Source organism: Podarcis pityusensis (genome assembly GCF_964106645.2).
Source record: "Podarcis pityusensis genome assembly, chromosome: 5".
Lineage (NCBI taxonomy): Eukaryota > Metazoa > Chordata > Lepidosauria > Squamata > Lacertidae > Podarcis > Podarcis pityusensis.
The window spans coordinates 89,393,937-89,421,216 of NC_138032.1; the positions used below are offsets into that span (position 1 = coordinate 89,393,937).

At 46.4% G+C, this 27,280-nt stretch overlaps 1 protein-coding gene across 37 annotated transcripts in view; it reads left to right on the forward strand.

The window, feature by feature from the left end:
* The window catches only part of SORBS1 (sorbin and SH3 domain containing 1), a 201,964-nt gene that overhangs the window by 102,524 nt on the left and 72,160 nt on the right, over positions 1-27,280 (forward strand). For 25 of the 37 annotated variants that reach the window (XM_081005395.1, XM_081005394.1, XM_081005373.1 and 22 more), the window contains 7 exons: positions 8,130-8,156; positions 8,278-8,390; positions 15,901-16,689; positions 17,270-17,668; positions 21,371-21,518; positions 23,603-23,632; positions 26,973-27,136. In XM_081005395.1, coding sequence (XP_080861521.1) covers positions 8,130-8,156; positions 8,278-8,390; positions 15,901-16,689; positions 17,270-17,668; positions 21,371-21,518; positions 23,603-23,632; positions 26,973-27,136 — 1,670 coding nt within the window. Of the gene's footprint in view, positions 1-7,823; positions 7,928-8,129; positions 8,157-8,277; positions 8,391-15,900; positions 16,690-17,269; positions 17,669-21,370; positions 21,519-23,602; positions 23,633-26,972; positions 27,137-27,280 lie in introns of those variants that run through there. The other 12 variants (XM_081005370.1, XM_081005362.1, XM_081005371.1 and 9 more) reach the window with 11 other exon arrangements.

Here is a 27,280-nt window from a genome sequence, read left to right on the forward strand (position 1 = left end):
AGGAACCAAAGCACTTTTTAAACCAATGTACAGTATAATGAATTTATGGAATGTTTGCTTACCCTGCAAGATACGGAGATGGCCGTTGCCTTAGATGGCTTCAACAAGGAACGAGTCAAATTTATGAAGGGTAAGATCTATCGGCTGATCGCCGAAGAATTGAGAGTCCCATAGACTGCAAGAAGATCAAACTTATCCATTCTGAAGGAAATCAGCCCTGAGTGCTCACTGGAAGGACAGATCCTGAAGCTGAGGCTCCAATACTTTGGCCACCTCGTGAGAAGAGAAGACTCCCTGGAAAAGACCCTGATGTTGGGAAAGATGGAGGGCACATGGAGAAGGGGATGAGAGAGGACGAGATGGTTGGACAGTGTTCTCGAAGCTACCAGCATGAGTTTGACCAAATTGTGGGAGGCAGTGGAAGGCAGGAGTGCCTGGCGTGCTCTGGTCCAGGGGGTCATGAAGAGTCGGTCACGACTAAACGACTAAACAACAACAACAAGATCTATCGGTGGCTATAAGTCAGGACAGGTGCGTAGGCACCATTATGGACTGTGCTAAGACCCACTCCAACGACAAATGAAAATGCAGCAGAAAGATTCTTACATCACAGTGCTGAGCAATGCTTTATCACGTTGTCCCCACAGCAAGATGGTGGAATGAAAGTCATTCCATTAACCAGCTGCTTTGTTCTTCTCAACCTGCTCTCCCCCTCTCAGAAGGTATGGGATGAAGGGGTTTCTGAAGGAAATCACACCGCAAGGCTGCTTGGGTCTTACTAGTTTCAAACGTCTCACAGCCCCTTGTTTCTTCAATCCGCTGGCTGAGAACCTTTCAGGAAGTCACAACCCCTTCTGCCATTTGAAGGTCAGAAGGAGAAGGCCCTAAAAACTGTATCCCAACTATCACCGGCCTTCCGCCCTTCAGGTATCTTTGGACCATAATGCCTATCAACCCCAGAAGAGGATGAGCGCATTCAATTATGCCAGAGGCATTTGACAAAGCCTGAACAGCAATTGCTGCCTTTTTTCATCAGTCCTTATCTTTAACTGCAGTTGTATGAAGTTGTTTCTGGAAGGTCAAAGGAAACAAGGCTTGAAGGAGAGAAGACTGTCTTGTTTTGTTTTCTGCAGGTGGGAAGGAGGCTGTTTTTTATTGCTTATGGGTCTTCTCACTTCCCTGATTCCCCTTCCCCCAAATGGGGACGCTCCTTATGGTTTCGTTGTTGTGAGAAAGGCGCTCTGTTCATGCTCTGAAGTTTCTGTGCTTGGGCCAGTGTGTTCAAAGAGGTTCTGGTGCTAAGCCCTAGTGAGCTCTGGCTCAATACAGTGGTGCCCCGCAAGACGAATGCCTCGCAAGACGGAAAACCCGCAAGACGAAAGGGTTTTCCGTTTTGGAGGCGCTTCGCAAGACGAATTTCCCTATGGGCTTGCATCGCAAGACGAAAGCCCATAGGGAAATGCTGGCGGTCGGGAGCAAAGACTTTCGCCCACAGCCGGCCTTCAGAAGAGGACCTCTTCTGAAGGCCGGCGGGGGGCAAAAGTCTTTGCTCCCCCCCGCCTGCCTTCCCCCCCGCCTGCCCCGGGCGATCTTAAAATGCTGGGGGTCGGGAGCGAAGCGTTCACTGCCGACCCCCAGCATTTAAAAATCTCCCCGGGACAGCAGAGAAGTCTCTGCTGTCCCGGGGAGATTTTAAAATGCTGGGGGTCGGGAGCGAAGCGCTGCCGACCCCCAGCATTTTAAAATCTCCCCCTGTCCCGGGGAGATTTTAAAATGCTGGGGGTCGGCAGTGAACGCTTCGCTCCCGACCCCCAGCATTTTAAAACGCTGTTCCGAAGCGGGGCGGGGGGGGGCGGGAACACCTTCTGAAGGCGGGAGGGGGGCGAAAGTCTTTGTCCCCCCTGCCTGCCTTCCCAGGGGCTTTTAAATCGCCCCGGACAGCGGAGAAGTCCTCCGCTGTCCGGGGCGATTTTAAAATGCCGCCCGCCAGCATTTTAAGATCGCCCGGACAGCGGAGAAGTCCTCCGCTGTCCTGGGGTTTTTTAAAATGCTGGGGGTGGGAAGAAAAGCCCTTGTCCCCCCCCCCCCAGCCTTCAGAAGAGGTCCGGGGACAGACTGTCCCCGGACCTGGTCTGAAGGCGGTTTCCCTAGGAACGCATTGATTGATTTTCAATGCATTCCTATGGGAAACCGTGCATCGCAAGACGAAAAACTCGCAAGACGAAGAGACTTGCGGAACGAATTAATTTCGTCTTGCGAGGCACCACTGTATATATATATATAGAGAGAGAGAGAGAGAAGTAATAATAGTAATTTATTATTTGTTCCCCAGCCACTCTGGGTGCCTTCCAACAAAGATTAAAAATACATTAAAATGTCACATAATAATAATAATAATAATAATAATAATAATAAATTTTATATATATCCCGCCCTCCCCAGCCAAAGCTGGGCTCAGGGCGGCTAACAACAATCAAAATAATCCAATGTTCTAAAAACATTTCATTATAAAAATTAATTAAAATCAAATTGGTGGCAACCATTAAGCAAAATTCTGTGCAGATTGCCAGAGGAGGGGGTCAGGCTGCGCCCTGACCAAAGGCCTGGTGGAACAGCTCTGTCTTGCAGGCCCTGCAGAAAGATGTCTGGTCCCGCAGGGCCCTAGTCTCTTGTGACAGAGCGTTCCACCAGATTGGAGCTGCGGCCGAGAAAGCCCTGGCTCTAGTTGAGGCCAGCCTAACCTCTCTGTGGCCTGGGATCTTCAGGATGTTTTTATTTGCAGACCGTAAGTTCCTCTGTGGGACATACCAGGAGAGGCGGTCCCGTAGGTACGAGGGTCCTAGGCCGTATAGGGCTTTAAAGGTTAAAACCAGCACCTTAAACCTGATCCTGTACTCCACCGGGAGCCAGTGCAGTTGGTATAGTACCGGATGAATGTGATCTCACAGTGAAGACCCCATAAGGAGTCTCGCCGCGGCATTCTGCACCCGCTGGAGTTTCTGGGTCAGTCTCAAGGGCAGCCCCACGTAGAGCGAGTTACAATAATCCAGTCTGGAGGTGACCGTCGTGTGGATCACAGTGGCTAGGTCAGCGCGAGAGAGGTAAGGAGCCAACTGCTTAGTTTGGCGGAGATTGTTATAGCTGCAATCCGCGCCTCCATAGAGAGGGAGGTATCGAACTTCCCTGAACAGGGCTGCCTTCAGATGTCTTCTAAATGTCAGGTAGTTGTTTATCTCTTTGACATCTGATGGGATGTGTTCCATAGGGCAGGCGCCACTACTGAGAAGGCCCTCTGCCTGGTTCCCTGTAGCTTTGCTTCTCGCAATGAGGGAACCGCCAGAAGGCCCTCAGAGCTGGACCTCAGTGTCCTGGCTGAACAATGGGAGTGGAGACGCTCCTTCAGGTATACTGGGCCAAGAGAGAGATCAGTCTCCATGCCCTGGGACTCTTAATCTCAGGCTTGGGTGTTTGAGCCCCACGCTGGGCAAAGGATTCCTGCAGGGAGTTGGACAAGATGACCCTCATGGTCCCTTACAATTCTACGATTCTGTGAAATTATTAAGACCTGTTCCTGGATTATCTAAAACCACTGATGGCATTGACAGAATCAGATAACTACTAGTTTTGATATTTCCAAAGTAAGGTTCTCGGAGCATGGAGTAAGCCTTTTGGGACTTACTTCTGAGTAGACTTACATAGGATCATGCTCAGAAATTGGTTCTCTGGTCTAGCTTGCCACTGTGTAATATTACTTTAGTGCAAGTGAATATTGCACTATTGCTATTTATTGATATTTATGAACTGATGCTTTTGAATTATGGTGCTGGAGGAGACTCTTGAGAGTCCCATGGACTGAAAGAAGATCAAACTTATCCATTCTTAAGGAAATCAGCCCTGAGTGCTCACTGGAAGGACAGATCGTGAAGCTGAGGCTCCAATACTTTGGCCACCTCATGAGAAGAGATGACTCCCTGGAAAAGACCCTGATGTTGGGAAAGATGGAGGGCACAAGGAGAAGGGGACGACAGAGGACTGTTCTCGAAGCTACCAGCATGAGTTTGACCAAACTGCAGGAGGCAGTGGAAGACAGGAGTGGCTGGCGTGCTCTGGCCCATGGGGTCATGAAGAGTCGGACACGACTAAACGACTAAACAACAACAACATGAAAACAGCATTGAAGAGCTGTCCAGACAAAAAGGCTGTACAGAAAGGTCTTGAATGTTTAAGGAGGCACAGTTTTTAATTAGTCAGCAAGAAATATCTGTACTGTCCCTTAAAGCTTGGAAGAAACTGCAGACAGCACAAAACACTATGCTCTCACTTGGGAACATCTATTCCTCCTTTTTAATTACATCCAGCTTGAGGAAAGAGTCTGGTGCAACTCAAATGCTCACATTATGAATTAATCATCCTGATACAGTTATTATGTTCTATCCCTGAGCTTCAAACACGCTTCATCCTCAATCTTACGTCTTCAGGTTTCTAATAGCTGTATGTATTTACTGCCCAACCACCTACTTCATCTAAACAGTTGGAACAGTTAAATAACTATGACAGTTTATATGATTCTTGTAGTTCAGGCATGCTACTCTTTTTTATGTGTCATAATTGTTCAAATGTGGTACCAGGGGCTGTGAGTTGAATGGAAAGAGACATGATGCATTCCATGCAGGACTTCAGTTGAAAAAACCAACAATGACCCCAGGCCATGGAGAAGTTTGTCCATCAGAAAAAATACCAGGCTATATTTCTCACAGGGACGCGGGTGGCGCTGTGGGTTAAACCATAGAGCCTAGGACTTGCTGATCAGAAGGTCGGCGGTTCAAATCCCCGCGACGGAGTGAGCTCCCGTTGCTCGGTCCCAGCTCCTGCCAACATAGCAGTTCAAATGCATATCAAAGTGCAAGTAGATAAATAGGTACCGCTCTGGCAGGAAGGTAAACGGCGTTTCCGTGCGCTGCTCTGGTTCGCCAGAAGCGGCTTAGTCATGCTGGCCACATGACCCGGAAGCTGTACGCCAGCTCCCTCGGTCAGTAAAGTGAGATGAGCACTGCAACCCCAGAGTCGGTCACGACTGGACCTAATGGTTAGGGGTCCCTGTACCTTTACTATATTTCTCACAAATAATATCCCGGATGATGCTTTTAGCTATGATTCCTGATGTGGGTATGGGCAGCCCCCGGCATGATGAAAGAAGTACAAACATTGCTTGCCTGAAATGTCACAGGCAATGCTTATTTAAGCAGCATATTTAATCCCTTAAATGGGCTTGGGATGGTTGTGATTATTTATTTGGCGACATGCGCTGGAACAAGGGGAAAAGTGCAGGTGTGCAAACACTTTCAACTACCGCAGAGAATCCAGTTAAAAGAAGGAGAAAAAGGATGGAACATTAGCACAAACTCCACTGGATAGTTGTTATTGCTGTTTTCCTCTTTTTTCTTTTTAAAGGTTCTCTTGGTTACTTTTCACCACAACTGGGCTCTGAACACATTGCCAGCTTCAAATAAAGCCACTTCGTTCCTTTTTCTCAGTTCAGATCAAAGCTGGCTTGGGGGCAAATACGTTAAAATGCAGTATTTCCCAAGAACAACAGAATAGATACGGATTGCAGCTAGTGTCGCCCAACCGCCCTGCAGTGCAAGAATCTCAACTTTAAAGCATCCATGACAGATGGCCCCCGCTCAAAATCTTTCATTGAAGGAGAGGGATTTCAGCTTCTTGGAGCAAGTGGCAGAGAGCAGGAAGCTGAGGAATATTGTACTCGGCTGAGAAAAGAAGCAAAGTTTCCCTGGTTCAGTCCATGGGCAAACTTGAGTATGTTAAACACTACTAAGGCGGATGTTATGTATTGAGTTGAATAGGATCCAGAATGCAGCAGTCTGATTGGTCCTAGAACAATAGGATCCAGAATGCAGCAGTCTGATTGGTCCACAGGAGCCACCCAATCCAGCTCCAGGAGGAAGTGAATCCACAACCTGATTGGCCTACAGGAGAATCCCGGAATTAGCCAATCACATGGGGCCTATTGTGTAAATAATGTATATAAAGCAGACATTCTGGGTGATCTTCCATTCCTCCTCACCACTATGAGCTGAATAAAGAGCATGAAATCCACTCTCGACTCCCAAGTATATTTCAGCAGAGATCCCCTGCTCTCTTACTTCAGAGTAAGCCTCGCTGCACTGAACATTGGTGGAGATGTTCTTCCGAGCATGCAACTCATGCTCAGGTTTGCCGGTGGATAATTTGAACTGCTTTCTTATTTTTTCGCGCAGAGGATGCCGCCAGAAAGCTTCCACTGTCTTGTGGTGGGAGGAGGGAACAATTACCAGAAATGATTGCGCATCTGCGAGGGGCTGGGCGAAAAGGGAGGAGAATCGTGCCCACTCTTTTGACCGTGCAAAGTAGAATGTGTGTGGATGGGGAGAAGCATTGAATCGTGTAGCACTCCCCAGTGGGCGCAGATACCCTGTTGAAATTCCAGATACAACGTAAAATAGAAAAGCCGCAATCGGAAAGTACTTTGTGCGCTCCATCAGAGCTCTAGTTAAGCCACCTGTCTCAGTTTATCCCCCTCGCTTCCTTTCCCCTTCGTACTCTCCTCTGCACAACGTCATCCCTCCCATCCACGCCACCCGCTGTCCTTTTTATTGCTGATGGCTTCCTAAATTTCCAGCAGTGAGTCATTTACAATGGAAAAGGATCATTGTGCTGACTCTCCCTTTGGAAAATGCCTGCCAGAGCCAGAAGGCTGCGTTTTGCATGTGCATCAACAGGGGGTTGTGGGGTGTGTGTGTGTGTGTGTGTGTGTGTAGTGGCACCAAAACCAGGTTCTGTAACATCTTGGAAAGGGAGCCAGTGAGACTTCTAAACTTAACTATGCGCCCAAAAGATTTTAAAGCAAAGATTATGGGATAATGCACACAGTGACTTGCGATCTCGATCACACACAGTCTGTAGCCCGCTGGCAGTAGGAGTTCAATATGGGTATGTCTTTAAGTTAACATCTTACATTAAAAACCTGACAGTACCAAACTACCAAAGGCTTTTCACTAAAGCCAGACTAAATGTCTTTCCCTCTGCAGTGTTGGATGGCAGGTTGAGAGGAGTTCCCTACCAGGACAGACTTTGCTCGTGTGCTCAAGACATTGATTCCATAAAACATATTTTGTTGCATTGTGCAAAATATGAGCAGGCCAGGGCTGAACTGATACTACCCTTGCTGGTACCTTTCCCAGGAAAATCAGAGGCTCACTATGTCAGGTTCCTACTGGAAGACCGGACAAATCCTAGAACGTTAGCAGTAGCAAAGTTTTTATCGGTGGTTGCAAGAACCAATGATCCCTGTATTCTGAACAAAATGCTTGTTTAACCTGGAGGTAGGCTGTATGAATTGTTTATTGATTTGTAATGATTTGTTGGGTCTCTGGACCGTAATAAAGATTGATTGATTGAATTAACTAGGATCTGATTAAAGACTTTCCTCTGCTGCGGCAAATTTGTTCCTAACCCTCAAAAGAGAGAGTGTTTGTTTGTTTGTTTGTTTGTTTGTTTGTGGTTTCCATTCTTAGGATCTCGAAGCAACGTGCGTAAGGCTAGCATGTAAATAGAAAATACTGTGTCACACCTTGTGGCCCGGACTCTATAAAGATGGCACATGTTGTACCAACCACTTCTAAATATGTTTGTTTGTTTGTTTGCGGCTCTCCCTCCCATCTCCTCTGGCAGGGTTAAGAAAGGACAGATTTATTTTCCACCCTTTGCTTACATCTTCGTTTAAAATATTGAAGCCCTGCACTTGCAGCAGTGTGTGGCATTTGGGCTCCGTACTGAGCGCTCCGGCTGCCTTTTTGACTCTGGAAGGAAATGTCAATGCACAATTGTTTCTTCATCACTCTGAATGAATTGCCTTGTGTTTACAAAGGTCAGGAACGGCGAGGGAATCACGTTTCTATGGAAATTAGGCAGCCTGAGCTCTAAGTATCCCATGCGCAAAGTGGACTCAATTCTTAACTCTGATTGGTAAATGCACCCCCCCCCCCAATGTAACAGTTGATTGTGGTGTTTTTTTCCTAATTCCCTCCCTTCTTTTCATTTTCTCCAATGCTTGCCACAAAATGCTTCAGGTGTAGAGCCAGGAACACCCGAAACAGGTATTTACTAAACGCTTCGTTTTCGTATGGTTTCCGCGGCACACCTCTCGGTTGCTTAAGCAAGCACAAAACCTTGACTGTTTGGTGCAGCTCTAGTGATCTGAAATTCTTCGTTTTGCAGATGATTGGAAGTTACCGCTTAGTGTCGACACCAATGGGGATGCTCAGTCCTCTGCTCTGGCTGCCAAGGGCTACCGCAGTGTGCGGCCAAACCTCTCTGAGAGCAAACCACACGTGAGTACCTGCCTAAAAAAATCTTTATGTGCTAGGAAAACTTTTGAGCCAAAGTAATGAAGAGTGAAGAGACCTGGCTGTGGTTGGGTGGGGAGCTTTTGTAATTCCCTTTTAATGGTTTGTAACAAGGGGTTGCGGGTGGCGCTGTGGGTTAAACCACAGAGCCTAGGGCCTGCCGATCAGAAGGTCGGCGGTTCGAATCCCCGCGACGGGGTGAGCTCCTGTTGCTCGGTCCCTGCTCCTGCCAACCTAGCAGTTCGAAAGCACAAAGTGCAAGTAGATAAATAGGTACCGCTCTGGCGGGATGGTAAACGGTGTTTCTGTGCGCTGCTCTGGTTCGCCAGAAGCGGCTTAGTCATGCTGGCCACATGACCCGGAAGCTGTACGCCGGCTCCCCTGGCCAGTAAAGCGAGATGAGCGCCGCAACCCCAGAGTCGGTCACGACTGGACCTAATGGTCAGGGGTCCCTTTACCTTTACCTTTTTAACATGAGCATAATGACCGCTCCCTGCTTAAAACGGGGGGCGCCCTTTGCGTGGACGCGCGCAGCCCCTAGATCTGGAGTGGCTCCAACAGCATAGGCTTGGTTTGCCTTCCCTCAGGTGGGATACCTGGAGGTCTCCGCCTACCTCTTTATCTCCAACCTGCAACATGGACCCAGTGTTTCTCTGTTTTTTAAGTCAATGTGGACCTGGAGATCACCTAGTCCAGAATGCTATTACAGCTTCGCTAAGATCCAGCCATCAAGCAGGGGAGACTGTCCCAAGGCAGCCTGTTCTACTGCCAAACAACCCTTACCAGTAGGAAGGTTTCTCCTACTGCTCAGCTGAAATCTGCTTCCCTGCCATTTCTGCCTAGAGATTCTAGCCCTTTCCTCTGGAGCCACACACACAAAGATGTTTGCTCCATCTTCTCCCTGCTGGGTGTTTGAAGACTTGCTGTCGTGTCTCCCCTTAACCTTAACAAAGGTGTGAGTTATAGGATTTTACCAGAAAGGGAATTTGAGGCTTTTTTGACATTGCTTCTCCTAGAACTGTACTTGGTCAGCAAAAAGGAACCGATGTCCTTCTTGATCTTGAATCTTGGCTCCATGTGTGTAATTTCCATTACTGAATGAGTAGGGAAAACCTCAGCTGTTCTCTCCCACTACCAACCCTGCCTGTCCTTTGCCACAAACTGGATTCTTGGTCAACTAGATTCTTACTATGCCACCCACTATGTCTGGATTGCAGGAACCATTAAGTTCTGGGTGGCTGTGCTACAGCTGCTGACAGGAAAGCTCTGCTTCATTGTATTCAGAATAGGGTCACTCCTTATGAGCACCTTTGCAGAACACAGATTTTTGTGTGTGAGAGGACAAGCTTGATTCCTAATTTTGGTTGCCTTCTTTATTACATTGCCTTAAAATTTTGCTGAGTTGCATCCAATGTTGCTTGCTTTTGTTTTGGTTTTTGCAAGCAGAAGGAGGCCCTCACTAATGGAAGAGGCAGTGAGGGATCTTTTTATTTTTTAATACCAAAACCTCCTTTGGGGTACAGTCCCCCAATCATCTGGAGCAGATTTTCACAGGGCTGCAGGGGGGATGGAAAAGATCTCTTTCCCTTCCTTCATCAAAGACATCCGTTGGATCAAAAGCGGTTCTGTGAACTGGAAGGGCACAGTCTGATTCAATTCAGTCTGGTGGTTATTTTGTTTTCATCTTTGTCCAAATCCTGAACCCCAGTCACACCTCAGACAGCTTCTAAATGCTTCCAAATGCTAACATTCAGTACATTTAAGAGGAAAATTTAGAAGCTATTGGATGTTTGGGTTGTAGACACATTATTGGGCACGCAAGCTCACTGGATACACACTACCTTCCCTTCCTACCCCAGACAGTCTCTGGACTTCCCAGTTTCCAGAAGCCTTAAAAAAATCCTTCTTTGGGGTCATTTATTTCACTTCTGTCTGAGCTGTGGTTGGTGCACAGAGCTCAGGCAAAAAAAAAAAAAAATAGACGTGAGCTAAAATCACAATAGGGACGTGGGTGGCGCTGTGGGTTAAACCACAGAGCCTAGGGCTTGCGGATCAGAAGGTCGGCAGTTCGAATCCCCGTGACAGAGTGAGCTCCCTTTGCTCGGTCCTTGCTCCTGCTAACCTAGCAGTTCAAAAGCACGTCAAAGTGCAAGTAGATAAATAGGTACCACTCTGGCGGGAAGGTAAACGGCGTTTCCGTGCGCTGCTCTGGTTTGCCAGAAGCGGCTTAGTCATGCTGGCCACATGACCCGGAAGCTGTACACCGGCTCCCTTGGCCTATATAGCGAGATGAGCGCCGCAACCCCAGAGTCGGCCACGACTGGACCTAATGGTCAGGGGTCCCTTTACCTTTACCTTTAAGATCACAATCTGCGCATGTGTAGGACCCTGTTTTATGTCCCAGGCTCCAGTAGAACTTCTTTTTACAACCAAGTTTTATTTAAAGTTTTCCACATCAGCTAAAATAAAAAGCATACTAATCTAAAAAGCAAAATAGAAAGGTGGTGGCGGGGGGGGGGGGAGATGAGGTAAGGAGGAGAGTAAAGAAGAAAAGAAAGGGGGAAACAAGGGAAATGAAATTACAAAGTCCTCTATCAAAATTAAGTCTTAACCCTTATTCTGCACATGGAAAAATGAGCCCATGCAGCTCTCACCTGGGACCCTCGCCCTCGTCCCCCAGCCTCCCACCCTAGGAAATGTTCTCACACACAGAGTTCTTCATCTTCATTCCTGTGTGCATCTTCCTCGATATGAGAGGAGGAACTTCAGGTTACAGAACATAGCATAACTGTGACAAGAAGAAAGAAGAAGAAGAAATAATAATGAGATAGAAGAAAGTGAGATATAAAAAAGGCTAAAAAGAAAGAAATAGGAAGGGCTTCCAATTATTTGCCTGACAATTATGTGTGTAACACAACAACAAAAACAACAACAACAACAACAACAACAGCAGCAGCAGCAGCAAACAACAACAAACAACAAACAAGAACAACGTATTATTTATATCCCGCCCATCTGTCTGGGTTTCCCCAGCCACTCTGGACGGCTCCCAACAGAATATTAAAAACATGATAGCACATCAAACATTAACAACTTCCCTAAACAGGGCTGCCTCCAGGTGTCTTCTAAAAGTCAGGTAGTTGTTTGTTTCCTTGACATCTGATGGAAGGGCGTTCCACAAGGTGGGTGCCACTACCAAGAAGGCCCTCTGCCTGGTAACAATGATTCAAAATGTTCAAAGTCTGCACTCCAGGATAATTTCAGGATGCACTGTTGGGTAGTATGTCTCCATCTGCTGTAGCAGAACTTCCGAGGCAAGTGGCATTCAGGTCTTCATAATCTCAGTCATTGCAAACTAGGCAAATCCATATACACAACAAGATCAGCAACATTAGCAAAGCTAAGTTTTCAGGAACATGCCTGACGTCTGAACTAGGCACTATAGGTAACTTTCCCTCAAATATTCTAGTTTCAGGTAGGTAGCTGTGCTCATCTTAGGCAGTCAAAATAAATTAAAAAATTGTCCAGTAGCACCTTAGAGACCAACGTAAGTTTTGTTCTGGGTCTAAGCTTTCATGTGCATGCACATTTCTTCAGATACACTGAAACAGAAGTCACCAGACCCTTATATATAGTTGGAGGGTGGGGTGGGTTTTTCCCCAGAAGGGGAAGGAGATGGGTGATTGGCTCAATGGGTATGGTAAACCTGTTGACGACTATTAACGATTGCGATTAGTCCTACACGAAAAAGCAAATATGTCCTCAAATAGGTTTTTTTTTTAATTTTCCATGTAACATTTTTACAAATCAGTTTCATTTGTTGAGACATTAGGAAGAAAAGGGGGAAAGAGGTGGAGGGAGTAGGAGATGGGTGATTGACGTGGGGGGGGGAATACGAGAGAGAGACATTGCACACACTTTCGTAAATCAAGAAAATCTTTAATAAATAAATAATAAAAGTATGCTGTGCATACAAAAAAAAATAAAAATAGTTTTTTTTAAAGCAAAAGCAACCTCTTGATGGGAATTCCAGGGGCTGATGCTTAACCCTTTCTCCCCTAGCTGTCCCCTCTTTTTGCCTAGGAATAAAATACCGTGTTTTTTGCTCTATAAGACTCATTTTTTCGTCCTAAAAAGTAAGGGGAAATGTGTGTCCATCTTATGGAGCGAATGCATGCTGTGCAGCGATTCCTCTTGCTGTTCTGGCTTCTGAGATTCAGAATATTTTTTTTCTTGTTTTCCTCCTCCAAAAACTAGGTGCGTCTTATGGTCTGGTGCGTCTTGTAGAGCGAAAAATACGGTAATAGCCAGGTTGGGGGTGAGGGGACTACTTCTACAGAAAGTTAAGTGGCCCCTCCACGTGGTTCCTCTGCATTAACTTGCAGTATCCTGATTCCTGAAACTGCTGTCAATATATAACCAAGAAGGTTAGGGGACAGGTACACAGGGCTGTGTTTCATGTTTAGTTCCAGTTTGAGACTGAAACTGAAAGGCAGATTTTTCTGGTGGCATTCTGGAAGATATACGAAGAAAGGAAAGGCCCAAAGGAAGCAGGCGTCCATCTACAACAGCAGCGATAATGAACAACAAACAGCAACAGATATTTGAATGTTGTGCTCTGGGTATTGCTGTTCAAGAACTGGCAAACTGGAGGAGATTTCAGAAAACAGCCAGAAAGATGACAAAAGGCCTCTTCAAGGCCCATGAATACTAGCTCACAGAATGCGGCTGTGAAACCTTAGACTGAAAAAAGCATCTTTAGGGAGTAGTTTGGTTCTCAAAATGTTTAACTGTTAACTTGCTGTTCCTGTTTCCTTAAAGGGAGAGGCATTCAAAGGGCACAGAGAAAAGACTGGATTTATTTGTTAAGCGAATACGTGCCCTGTCCTCCTCTTGCAGTAGTGATAATCAGGGTAGCTTACCATAAAAATAAAAATTAAAAAATAGGCCCCCTGCCTTTTTTAACACCCCCACCCTGAACTATTAATCACAGACAGTTATAGGAAAGGCAAATGTATGCTGGACATGAAAGAAGACTGTAGCATCAGATAACTGCAAGAAAAGGCTGTGCAAATACCAGTTTGGGATGCTTTTGTTATGGGATATCATGTCATAGGGCAAAGCTTGGTGTGACCCAAATGGTAACTTTCAGGACAAATAGCACCTGGGAACAGACTGTCAGGAAAGCATTAACCTCGTGGTCCTCGTCCAAATTTGTTCTCTCAACCCCCCAAGGGAGCTGCTATTAATTTCCTTTTAAAATGCTGGTGATCTCATTCATTTTATCTCCTGCGTCATGTCTTGTTAGAGCAGAACGTTGAATGGGGTGAAGCACCAAATTCCTTCCAGTTGTATCAATAATTTTACTTTCAGAGCTGCTCACTGGTGTTTTTTTAAATTGAAGTTTGCATATATGAATGAAATCTCAGTATATACAGAAATCCGTTCCAGAAAGATTTAGAAAGTGATAGTTCTGAGCCAAATTTCCCTTAATCACCAAAACAATGGTATTTGAGAAAGACTTTATATTAGAACATGGCCACCAGGAATAATTGAAAATAGCATTCAGATTGCCACTGTGCTAACACCTTGAATTGATTAGGGCAGGGATCTCTGCATTGTGGGACCACATCTCCCATCATCCTTAATCACTGGCCGCAGTGGGGCTGATGGGAACTGGAGTCCAGTGACAGGTTCCCCCTTGAATTAGGACCACTGTTAATCCCTCAGAATTTACGAGACTTATTCTTGTAGAACATGTTGCAGTATATTCAGTACTTTGAAGAAGATTAACTGTGGTGTACTTGAGATCTCAAAATGACAGCTATTGGTACATGTTGGCTGATGAGACGATGAAAAATATCACCCAATTTTATTTTATAATCGATTTCGGTGTTCGTGATTCTTTGGCTTTTATGAAGTCTCTGCCATCTTTTAAAAAGAAACATTTCACCTCTTTTTTCCCCCCCAAGCCAGCTAAAGGAGTATGTATGTGTGTGTGCTGTTAAAAGCTTGCAGCAATGGAAACATAACAATGACATTTTAGTGGACTGTCTTGTGCCCCCCCCCCATTTTTTACTATGCAACTATTTTGAGTTCGGTGCAGAAGCTCACTCCAAATGGGGTCTCTGCCATAGCTGTCAAGCGTCCCTAATTTGTCAGGACAGTCCCTTATCCCAGCGCCATGTCCCGCTGCTGTCCCTTATTGATGATGTCCCTTAAATAAGCTACTGAAGGTAATGGGGCCCTTTCTATGTCCAGCTGTCCTTTGTCAACAACAAATTGTTGCTTTTTTGTGTGTTGAATATATGCTATATGGTAATTTATGGACCTAATAGGTATCTAAAGCCATTTGCACACAACAAAATATGTATTTTATCAAAGTAATTGTTGATCCCTTGTTTTGGCTGCTGATCCCTTATTTTCGAGGCTGCTGGTCCCTTATTTTCAAATCTGTAAGTTGACAGCTATGGTCTCTGCTAGTGCACTTTGTAATGAAAATCTGACTTCCTCATTGATCGAGGGCTTTCATTGGGTATCAACAAGTATCACTCTTAAGGTTGCGTGGTAGATTTCCATCACTCTGCTGTTAAGAAGGTGTTGGTAACTCAATGATACGAGTTCATAACAGACCCGGAAAATGCATTATTGGTCTTTACATAAGCATTTTCCTTCAAAGGACCTCTTTGTTTTATGCACCTCTGGCTTTGTACAGACTCAGAAGTAATATTGTTGATTGTTTTGAGTAAGATCCTGAACGTCATTCCAATATCCAGAGATCCTGAGAGGGATGATGGGATTCAGAGCTGACATTCACCACCTCTAAAACTGTGATCCTGAGAGTAAACCCCAGTGAATGGAATAGGGCTTCTAAGTAGACATGGTTAGGATTGTTGCATTAAATATTCAGGCTTCCCTGGTTTGTCAACTAAGTAGAAAACTGAACGTGTTTACTGTAAGCAGTACATAACATTGACTTCTTGTTTGTTTATTTACTTGCTTTCTTATTTAATCATATCATCAATGCACACTGTGTTACAGTCAAATACAAGGTAATAAGAAAGAAAAACATATCTTAAATATAACACATACGTATATAAGCAAGGATCACAACACAACTTATTCCTGCAATTTAATTGATTCTTATAAACCTTGATTTCAATTCCTGTTCCACCCTTTCCCTGGTTTGGAAAGATATCGGATAGGAAATGCATACCATTGACTTCAGTGTGATAGACAGCTACACCAATCTGGGCTTTGGGTTTTCAGCCAATACATGATACACTGAAATGATACACCAGCTCATCATGTGAAGATCTGGAAATCCTTCATTCAACAACGGGAGTGAATGAGCTGTGTGCCGACTTTGAAATTCCATATTAAAGTTTCGTTTCTTCCTGTTAACCTCAGTCTAATGACCAACTCATTTCTCTCCTCTTTTTCTCCTTTGTACGGTGCTGACTTTCTCCCCCTTTTGAACCCCTTAACTGGACAGACCCCTTCTCCACCCCACCCCTCTCCTCCAAACGAGGAGAGCTTTGCATGGCGACCTCGCACCGGCACCGCAATAACTGTCCTGCAGCCCGTTCCCATAACGGATTGTGTACACCCTCACGCACCCAAGCCGCATTTGCGACCCAGCCTTGAGGGCCGGCCCAGTTTTTCCTCCTCGCCCAAACCCTTTGTCGCGGCTCCCTACAAATCCGCTGGCTCCATCCCCGCAGACAGGGGGTTGCATGTTGGGCAATCGCGGTCGGGAAGTCGCTCCTTGTTACCCGACGCGTCATCCGATCACCAAAACACCCTGGCGCTTGCTGAGGAACATCCGAGTGGTAAAGCTGGACTGAAACCCAACCACGAAACCAGAGCGCAGAAAAAGGTCAGCAGTCTATATGTAGCTTGTTTATCTAACAGCACTTGTTCGGCTCCGTTTGGAAATTCCACTGCCCGTTCAGATGGCCAAACACAAGGCACCCGTTTTGGAGCTGAGGTCACTGTGGCACCAGCCTTCTCCCCTGCTTCCTCTGTAACAGATACTGGAAAATCTCTTCCTCCTCCTCCTCCTGCCCCTCCCAGGCCATTCTTTAATATTGTTCTCAGTGGAGACTCAGTTAGTTATGGTCAGAGCCATCCCTCCAGGACTCCACAGGCTGTTGGCAACACAAAGGCAGACTTCCCACATACGACTTGCAGTGAGGACAGGATGAGAAAGGAACCGTGCATTGCTCAGCCGCCGCCGCCGCCACCCCAGCAACATCCATGCAAGGCAAAGGAACATGGCAGGGTACTTGGTTTTCTTCATAACCTTTTTTTCCTCCCCCTTTCACACGGCTGTATCTTTCTTTTCCTTCTCCCACGCACCAGTGCCTTCCTTTCCGATTTGGATGCCTCCTAAGATCTTTCCCTCTCTCCCGCTGAATAACCGACAGCCTTTCCTTCCGAGACGGATGCATGTTTGTGTGGAGATTGCGGGTGCAAGGTTTGGGGTGGGGTGGGGAGTGCCTCAAGCCCAAACCGTACCGGAGAGGTTGGGATGGGTGCTATTCTGTGAAACCTCTCTGTCTTAGACTAAAGGAAACATAGCAGCTGGCACAAAACTGCCCTCAGGTGATGACCGTGTATTCGAAGGGATTTTGGATTGCTTGATCTGTTGATGACAGGTGACCTGGAAGGTGGGTTTGGGGCCTGGGAGTTCTGTGAATTGTCTTTTTTTTAATGGCCGCCGTGCAAAACTTGGTCCTTTGAGGAAATAATGTCGTCTCGCGAGGTGCCCTTTCGTCGAAGCGGCGTCTTTTGCATGCCACTGCTCACCTCCACTGTTTCGGTCCCCCCCTCCTTGTGTAATGCCACGTTATCTCCCACAGGATGCGAATTGCTCTGCCGTCACCACCCCAGCTCATACAGAGGTTATAGTAGTGCCATTCCAACAGGTTTACCCCGACCGCGGGCGAGAAGCCAGCTCAAGCACACCTCCACCGCCTCTCCTGCCATATGGCCAAAGCTCTGCATTCTCTGACAACACGCCTGCTCCTGGCTTACTCCTGACCTTCCCGACATTAGACGATTTCATTCCCCCTCACCTTCAGAAAGGTTCCCAACATAACCAGCCGTCCTGTTCGTCGGGGATCGTGCCCCATGTTCGCCCGAAACTGCCTTCACTGTCGCCACCGCCACCACCTCCTCCTCCTGTGCTGATTCCTCCCGTCACGGAGGTCTCAGACAGTGTGTCGGAGCCCGAGAGCACAGGAATGATCTTGCGCACAGTAAGCCTTGCCACATGCCACCGTGACGGCTTTGCTAAATTTATGCTCCTGGATTAAATGACCTTATTTTTTTTCTCACTGGCATACTAAACTTTGAACAAGGTGCTCTCTGCCAGCAGCATGACAACCGAAACCTTGTTTATGTGCTATTAAATTGCATGTGTGTCTCTTCCCCCACTTCTTGCTCAGTCACCCTTCGGCCGTGTAATGTTTCTGCCTTGTCCTTTCCTATTTGAAAACTCTACACCAGGGTTTCCCCAAATGTTTTGGACTACGGTACCCATCATCCCTGACCACGGGTAGCTAGTGGTGATGGGAGTTGTAGTCCAAAAACAACTGGAGGGCCCAAGCTTGGCAAGCCCTGCTCTGTGCCTTTGGCCATAACCAGGGCCATGTACAAGGCACATCCCAACTTGGTGCCCTGCAAATGGCGCTGTACTACAAATCCCAGCCTCCTGACCTGATGGAAGTACTCCATTTTAGTGTTCCACACTGCTTTAGACTACCTTCATGGAAGGACATAGGGTAGCTGTTATGCCAATGTCTTTGGGCTTCTTCCTTTGTGGCAGCTTCGTATTCGCAATTTCACATCTGTGTATGAAAGCATGCCTGCCATTGTTGCGTTGCAGAACACGTGACATTCCTTGGCCCCATTTAGTCACCTGGCAGTGGGAGGAGGTCTTTAAAGACAGCTTCACATGCAATGCCTTTCATAGAATCATAGCTGGAAGGGGTTCTGAGGATCATCTGTGTGTGTGTGTGATAATTTTTATTATTACACTAAAAAATAATTTTTATTAGTTTTCAATTACAATAACTCCATAAAAGCCTCATTGTCACAGTACCAAATTATAATACAATTCATATTTCCAATTGTTCAGATACCAAATTATATTATTTTGTTGGGCCCCCGCGTGCTAGAATTGATGATTCGATAATTTACTTTGACTCTGCATCCCAAAAGCTTATGAATTCCAGTTGCACACCAGTCAGAATAACAAAGCCTTATATTGCAGCTGCAATTTTAATGACTTCCACCCACATTAACACATCAAATAATTTGCAGTCCTACAGATGAAGTCTTTAAACTCTCTCTTTGGATTCTGTGCATTGTCTAATCCAACCCCCTGCAAGCAAGGAAGTTGCCCCATACGGGGATCGAACCTGCGACTTTGGCATCATCAGCACCACGCTCTAACCTACTGAGCTATCTAAGCTCAGTGAAGGCTGGTGGGCTGTCTCTGCCCATGGCAGGCTACCTCTGTCCAGAGGGCCCCAATTAGAACAGCCAGACCTGGTGAAAAGTACTTTATGCCACCAGGATCTCCACACACAACTCTTCCAGTTTCAGGCTGCAAATTATGCCAGTCTCTATGGTTTTCTTCTTCAAGATTCGGCTTCTGCTGGCTTGGCTTCCTTGAGTCTCAAAAGGCAGCCAGACACAGCAAAAACAACAACAACAAACCTATTTTAATGATGGGGCCGGGAGCTAAACAGGTCACCTCTCTTCCAGTTTCCCCCAATGGCTTTTATATACTTGCTAAAAGTGATTGGCGCTGTGGGTTAAACCACAGAGCCTAGGACTTGCCGATCAGAAGGTTGGCGGTTTGAATCCCCGCGACGGGGTGAGCTCCTGTTGCTCGGTCCCTGCTCCTGCCAACCTAGCAGTTCGAAAGCACATCAAAGTGCAAGTAGATAAATAGGTACCGCTCCAGCAGGAAGGTAAACGTCATTTCCGTGCGCTGCTCTGGTTCGCCAGAAGCGGCTCAGTCATGCCGGCCACATGACCCGGAAGCTGTACGCCGGCTCCCTCGGCCAGTAAAGCAAGATGAGCGCCGCAACCCCAGAGTCGGCCACGACTTGACCTAATGGTCACGGGTCCCTTTACCTTTTTAAAAGTGATTGTGGGACCAAATGGAGCTCTGGTGGTCGCTCTATGATTCTGTTGATCTTTAAATATCATGTAGCACAAAAAAACACCCCAGAGGGGCACATTTGGATTTGAATTTCCTGTGCTTCTGGTTTGATTCAAAGTGTTCCATTAAAAGAAGAGGGAGAGAGAGTGGGGGAGATGCAATTGAATTTTGACATTTTATCCCTCCGGGGAGGTAGGGGCAGCACACATGGTTTCCCCAAACGCTTCATCCTTGTGGCATTAGGCTGAGAGGTGGTGGCTGGTCCAAGGCCATCCAGGGACTTTCAGTGCCCGATGTGAACACAGGCCATGCTGGTTTGAGCCCAATGATCCACCTACTGGCACTTCATGGAGTTGCTTTTACAGGAGAACCCAGAACAGGAAACCCCATTCCTTGAGATGGTCCTTCCTGGTGCACACTGGCTCATGCAAGTGGCTATGCATCATAAAGATGAGTAGGAGATCAGTATGGGCTGTATGTAGTTCAAATGCTGTTTATTCGATGTGCAGACATGGGTGGCGCCGTGGTCTAAACCACTGAACCTCTTGGGTTTGCCAATCAGAAGGTCGGCAGTTCAAATCCCCGTGACGGAGTGAGCTCCCATTGCTCTGTCCCAGTTCCTGCCAACCTAACAGTTTGTAAGCATGCCAGTGCAAGTAGATAAATAGGTACCACTGCAGCGGGAAGGTAAACGGCGTTTCCATGAGCTCTGGTTTCCGTCAGGGTGTCCCGTTGCCCAGAAGCAGTTTAGTCATGCTGGTCACATGACCCGGAAAGCTGTCTGTGGACAAACGCCGGCTCCCTTGGCCTGAAAGCGAGATGAGCTCCACAACCCCATTGTCGCCTTTGACTGGACTTAACCGTCCAGGGGTCCTTTACCTTTTTACCTTATTAAATGTGCACACTCACAGAATGGTGGAGTTGGAAGGGACCCCACGGATCATCTATTCCCAACCCCCTGCAATGCAGGAAACCTTTTGCCTGACATGGGACTCGAATCCACAACTTTGAGATTAAGAATCTCATACTCTACCAACTGGCTATTCCCGCCCCCCTTGCAGTTGCGCCCTAATTTTCTGCCACTCGCTGCTCACTTTGAACAAATCCTTCTGGTAGATCTAAACTGGAAATCTCAGGGTCAGTATGATCATTTCATCTTGACGGCCACCTTTACTCCACCGCCACAAAAATTAAACAGCAGTTCTTATGTCAGTGATAACAAATAAGCAGCTGGCTGCGGTTGGCCCAAGGATGTGATTCTCTACCTTCCTCTCTCCTGTCTCTGCCGGTTCCTCTCCACCTGTTCTTCGCATTGTCCTGATGTCCCCGGCGTCCTGCTGTCTAACAGCTTGCAAAGGGCAGTGCGTCCTAAAGTTATTTCCCTGATCCCCCTCATCAAGTAATCCGTAACCGGCTTTCGTTCAGGAACTGCATGGGTTTTGCATGCCTGATGGTTTCTGTGAAAGGAACACCTCTTTTTAAAAGGAAGCATGGGTCTGAACACACAGATCTCTCTCTCTCTGTCTCTCCATAACCAGAACAGCTCTCTCCTGCCACCAGCTGTATGCCATGTATTACAGTTTCTTTGAGCGACGCTCCTTCTTCCAGTGCAAAAAGGAGTTTTGGCTCTTCCCTCTGTGTGTACTAACGGCAATGAGAAAGGCGCCGTGCCGGTGCATCGAACTAAACTTTTCTCGGGTTTGTTTGTTCTCTGTTGCAAAGCGGCTTTCCTCCAGGTACCCTGTGGCCCTTGGGCAATAACGGCATATGTCCCTTTCTGTTTCAGGATCCCTGTCCTCTGCTCTATGAAGCACCCAGGTCCAGCAGTGGCACAGAGTGCTATGGCTCCCTAACTCTCACCAGCAAACCCACCTCCGGGTACCCCTCCACCACCATTGTCAACCCCACCATCGTCCTTTTGCAGCACAACAGAGGTAAGGGTAACAACATATTGCCTTTCCCAGCTCAACTTGGGACAATTTTCAGCGAGGGCCATTACCATATTTTTCGCACCAGACCATAAGGCGCAGCTAGTTTTGGGAGGAGGAAAACCAGAAAAAATTGTTCTGAATCCCAGAAGCCAGAACAGCAAGAGGGATCTGGCTTCTGGGATAATCGCGCCAAGCCTCTTCAGGGCAGCGGGATGAAGGCTCCCCCTGCCCAAAGAGGCTGCGCAGGGCTAAGGCGGAAGCCAGGACAGCGCGTCGCTGAAGGGGCGCTGCGCAGTTTTCTCTCTCTGCACAGCGCCTCTCCTTCACAGGAGAGATGCTTCGCAGAGAGGGAGAAGGTGCAGCGCCCCTTCAGTGAAGCTGGAGAAGGAACAGAAGGGGCTCCGTTCCTCCTCCCGCTTCACTGAAGGGGCGCTGCGCAGCTCTCCCTCTCTGCACAGCGCCATTCGCTCCACGAGAAGCACTCACATTTCTCCTTACTTTTCAGAAGGAAAAAAGTGTGTCTAATGGAGCGAAAAATACGGTATATATGACAGGGTAATCGCAATGGGATGGGAGTAGGGCTGGGCTATATATCGATACATCATCCAAAACCGGTTTGAAGTCATGATATCGGTTTCATAATTTTTCGATCTGGCAGTCTATCGCGAAGCATGATTGTGTGTGTGTGTGTGTGTGTGTGTGTGTGTGTGTGTGTTATGCAAAAAATCACAATGTGGGGGAAACCATGAAGCCAGCCAATGCTTCTCTCGATTCCTGAAGCCACTCTGCTGGCCCAGCTCTTCCCTGTCTCGAGCAGGTGGCAGAAAAAATCAGGATGCGGGGAATACTGTGAAGCCAGTTAATGCCTCTACATAGCTCCTTCCTTATTTCAGACGCCGTGATATATTGGTGCATCACAATGTTTAGCTGGTGATATCTGGTTTTCAACTCCGTGATATATTACCCAGCCTACTGTTTACCTCCTTATTTCAGACATTGTGATACACATATGCACATATGTATACACTCACACCGTACTTTTCCGTCTATAAGACGCCCCCCCCATGTATAAGACGCCCCCTATTTCTGGGGACTGAAATTTCAGAAAATGGGGGGAGATGGCAAAAAGTTGTTGGGGAGGGGAATTACCGAGGGTTGCTAAGCTTTTTTTAGAGGGGAATGCCAAAAATCGCTCACCCACACACATCGCAAAATCCATCTCCCGTCTGTCTCCTCGCCGGCAGGAGCTGCCAATCCCCCCCCCCCCAATTGCCACAGCGTCGGCCAATCAACAACACCCATTGATGCAGCAACCAATAACACACACACAATAGCCGCTGACAGCCACGGCAGCAACCAATCAAATGTCCACCCTGTGCACTACCTATGTATAAGATGACCCCCACTTTTTTGCATGATTTCTAAGGGTAAAAACACAGTCTTATACACAGAAAATTACGGTATATCTCTTTATTTATCTTATCTGTAAACTGCCTGAAGATTTTTCTTTAAAATAAAAACAAAACTGCAGGGAGGCTTCACAGCATGTTAACTTTGAGATTAAGTGACGACCTTGGAAACCCTTCATTTTAATTTTGCCTCTGACCATTAAGTCAATAAGTGGCCTTCGATAAGGCACCCTTCCTTTCATCCTTAACCCGCACCTGCAATCTGAATATAATAATTATTTACCTGTCTTCCAAAGTCGTTGCAAAAGGTCACAAGATAAACAGTCTAAAGTGATATATAGATACTAATAATAAACTCACTGCTTGGAGCTGTGTGTTTTTTTTGAGCTTTGATATTTATACATCCTGTTTGGAACAACTGTGCAAGCGTTTTACTCCCTCGCTGTATCAATGACTTGGGAACGTTGTCTAGCACTGCTGTTTTGAAGTTGTGCAGGGCTGAACATTCATTTGCTTTGGTGGAAAGACCTTGGGTTCAGGATCTGATAAGGAGGCACCTAAGCCCTTGTGTACAGCATGTGTTATTTATGCCTGCCCAGATCACTGCAAGAGTTGAGAGCTCTCACGTCTCTGGTGTTTGTACCACTTATTTGTCTGTCGTTTTCTCCTCTCCCACAGAACAACAAAAAAGGCTTAGTAGCCTATCAGGTACGGTCCCCAAATGTTGCCACCTCCTTTTCTTCTCCTGTTCTCCTGCTGCTGTGTTCGCCTGAGAAGCGCACTGCTTTGTGACTTAGCAGAGTACCTTTAGTGAATCCGCGACTGAAGAGCCTTTACTGAAAGGGGTAGATAAATTATTGTCCGCTCAGTCACTGCAAAGTATATCCTCTCTCTTGAAAGCGCTGGAAGGAGCATGCGAATTCTTTTAAGACTGCCTTGGGTGTATTAGATTCTGAAAGGCGAGACTGTATACGGTAGTCAATAAATATGCTTGACAGCTACACAGTGCCTTGCTGCTGAAAAAAAAGATACTGAGCTCCCCCAACACAACTATTCTGTCCAGTTCTGCAATAAATTTGCATGCGTGTCTTTGCACAACCACTGCACCTCACCTCAGCCAATTCCTGAGGAGAACTCCCATCCTGGATGAAAAATAGTGTGCCCCACATACCTGCCTTCAGATAGTAACGTGCTTTAAAACTGAGCATTCTTTTAAATGACGCTAAACGGGACCGAAATGTAGAGGGGGGAAAGGAACAACTACATTTATCGAATGATTACACTTACGGGATGCTAACAGGCCAGGTTGCCAGTGTAAGTGCGGTAAGCTTTTCCCTTTCTGAACTTTCTTGGGTTGCCACTTTTATATATATATATATATATATATATATATATATATATATATATATATAAACTGTTGGCTTGCTTGCTAGGCTTCTCGCCCATTTCCTTCTCCTGTAAGAGAAGAGCAACCTGGCACCTATGTATTTATGAAATCCCCTTTTAAAGCTGTCTCAGGTTAGTGGCTTTCGCCACATCCTGTGGCAGCTCCTGCCATAAATTAATTGATCCTGTGAAGTATTTTCTTCCTACCGCCACCAAGAAATGTCACTTTACCTTCCTTGTTAGGGACGTGGGTGGCGCTGTGGGTTAAACCACAGAGCCTCATGGGCTTGCCGATCAGAAGGTCGGCGGTTCGAATCCCTGTGACGGAGTGAGCTCCCATTGCTCGGTCCCTGCTCCTGCCAACCTAGCAGTTCGAAAGCACGTCAAAGTGCAAGTAGATAAATAGGTACCTCTCCAGCGGGAAGGTAAACGGCGTTTCCGTGGGCTGCTCTGGTTCGCCAGAAGCGGCTTAGTCATGCTGGCCACATGACCCGGAAGCTGTACGCCGGCTCCCTCGGCCAATAAAGCGAGATGAGCGCCGCAACTCCAGAGTGGGTCACAACTGGACCTAATGGTCAGGGGTCCCTTTACCTTTACCTACCTTCCTTGTAGGCATCGTACACAATCTTAGAAAGCAACATTGTGTGCCCATCCCCTTTATGCATTTATTTGTTATTATATTTATAAGCCCACCTCTCCTCAAAGGAACGCACAGTTCGTGGTTCTCCCACAATCCATATCTCAACTCCCCTAGGAGGTAGGTAAGGCTGAGAGATGCTCACTGGCCCAAGGTCACCCAGTAAGGTTCATGGCACAGCTGAAATACGAATCCCGGCCTCCCAAGTCCTAGTCTGACTCTCTAACCACTCTTAGTCATGTTTATTTTCTAAATGAAAAATCCTCTTTAACTCTTATTCCACCTAGAGGTGCTGGTTCAACTCCCGGATCAAAGTGAGCCTCCTATACCAGTTTCTTTCCCATTTGTAAAGTTTGGAGAGATCCGTTTGAAACAGTGCGCTTGTACCATTCTAATAAATTTGGTGTCACAAGCAATCCTGGCCACTTCCCTGTTCAAGTTGAACAAGTTTAAACAAGCGCAAGTTGTAGTAGAGATCCTGGGAGAAACCTACTTGTTTCTTTCCATCTTTGAGATTTTTACTCATATTATGTGCTCAATCTGGGACAATTACTTTTTTGATGTTCCTTTCGGTCTAGGTATCTATGACCCCAGAACTCAGTTTAAATTTCCCACTTCTAAAACCTGGTGGTCTTTCTCTGGTTTGCTTTCCATAAGACAACAACTTTTTCTTAGCAAACCCATTGTGCTTCCTGGATTAGGTTAACTGCCCCTTGAGGTGAATTTAGAGAGTTACCATGCTGAACTTTCAGTGATTTCAAGACCTCTTCTTCGCTTGTCAATCCTGTGCTAGATTTAAGAGCAGACCCCTCATTCAAAACCTAGATCAACAATCAGTATTTTCATTTATTCAAAACATGTATGCCACCCTGCAACAAATTGATTCAGGAGCAATTTACACAGGTTAATTGACAATATTAAAAAAAATTAAGAGTATTAGATGAAGTGGCTCTATACAGGATTTGCTAAGGGTACTCAATGACTGAAGCTGGCTCTCTCTGCGTGAGCCTTCTCCTGCCCTATTTCAATATCCCATTCTGAACCATACAGCTCTGGTTGGCTTTGGGTACTACAGCTGGGTGCATGGTTTTAGTATCTGGTCTTTCTCCCGTGCATGCTACGCAGTGATATCAGAGTTCCTGCAACTTGGCAAACTTTTGATGAGGGAAGTTGTAATGTCCTGTGTCCTTTTCACCCCTGAAATCCTTCACGGGAATTTCCTCAGAGGTGGGACTTCAAGGATTCCCCATTGTAGCACTTCGTTATGCAGCCTCATGTCAAGGTACGAGGGCCAAGCCAAATTTCTCAGAAAAGAACATTATCGGAGTTTCCTCTTTTGGTGTGTCTCTCATCCAACTACCTCCAAGCTGGCTGGGGAATTCAACCGAATGGCCCTCTCAACTTCTTCACCAACATTACAAGCGGGGAGTGCAGCTGCAGATCCCATATATTTTAATATTGTTGAAGGAATCAACAGGCTTGGCTCCTGTTCCTGCCATCTTCCTGTCCTAACTTTGCACTTCCTTCATCTACCAGCGTGAGCTAAGAATAGAATTCTTTTGAGTTTAGGTGAGCTTCAGTGAGTTTTTGCAGAATTTCCCCCCCTGAGAATTCCCCATTAATGCCTCCACTTCAAACAGTAAGAGAATCTCACCTTGCCCCAAAGAATATTTGGGGGAAATGTCTCCCCACCACCACAGTTTTGCCACCCGCAAATAGCGTGGAGAATTGGGGGAAGCCATTCTTTGCCCAGCCCTGTAGTTATTGCTAGAATTAGGTAGTGGCTTTTGAGAACCCATATTTAGCCTTGTTTGTAGATTAGTGGCTAGAGTCAAATAACAGACACTGATGGTGTCCTTGTAAAAATCCCTTGCTCATTCGATCACATTTCAAATTATTTTGCTGCCTTGGGACAGTCAGACTCATCAGTGGTTTGCCAAGGTTTTTGGAGTGATTGATGTTGGATATTGTGTCATGATTGTATTGGAAGTCAAAGCGAGGGACTTGCTTCCTTTGTTTTTACAGAGCCAGCGATAGATGTGCCACTAGCGGATAAAGTAGATTATATGCCTGTCCAAGAAAAGATGAGCCAAAGCAAGAAACAAGCAATGGAGGAAAGGAAGAAAGCAATTAAGAGTCCGCAGTACATGACCGATTCCTCGCCGGATGACATAGGCATTCCATTAAGGGTAAGGAAATTTCGCCCATTTCCCTTCCACGTAAATTCATTTGTGCTAACCTGTATGGGGTGTCAAATCTAAAAATTGTACAGTGGTACCTCAGGTTAAGTACTTAATTCGTTCCGGAGGTCCGTACTTAACCTGAAACTGTTC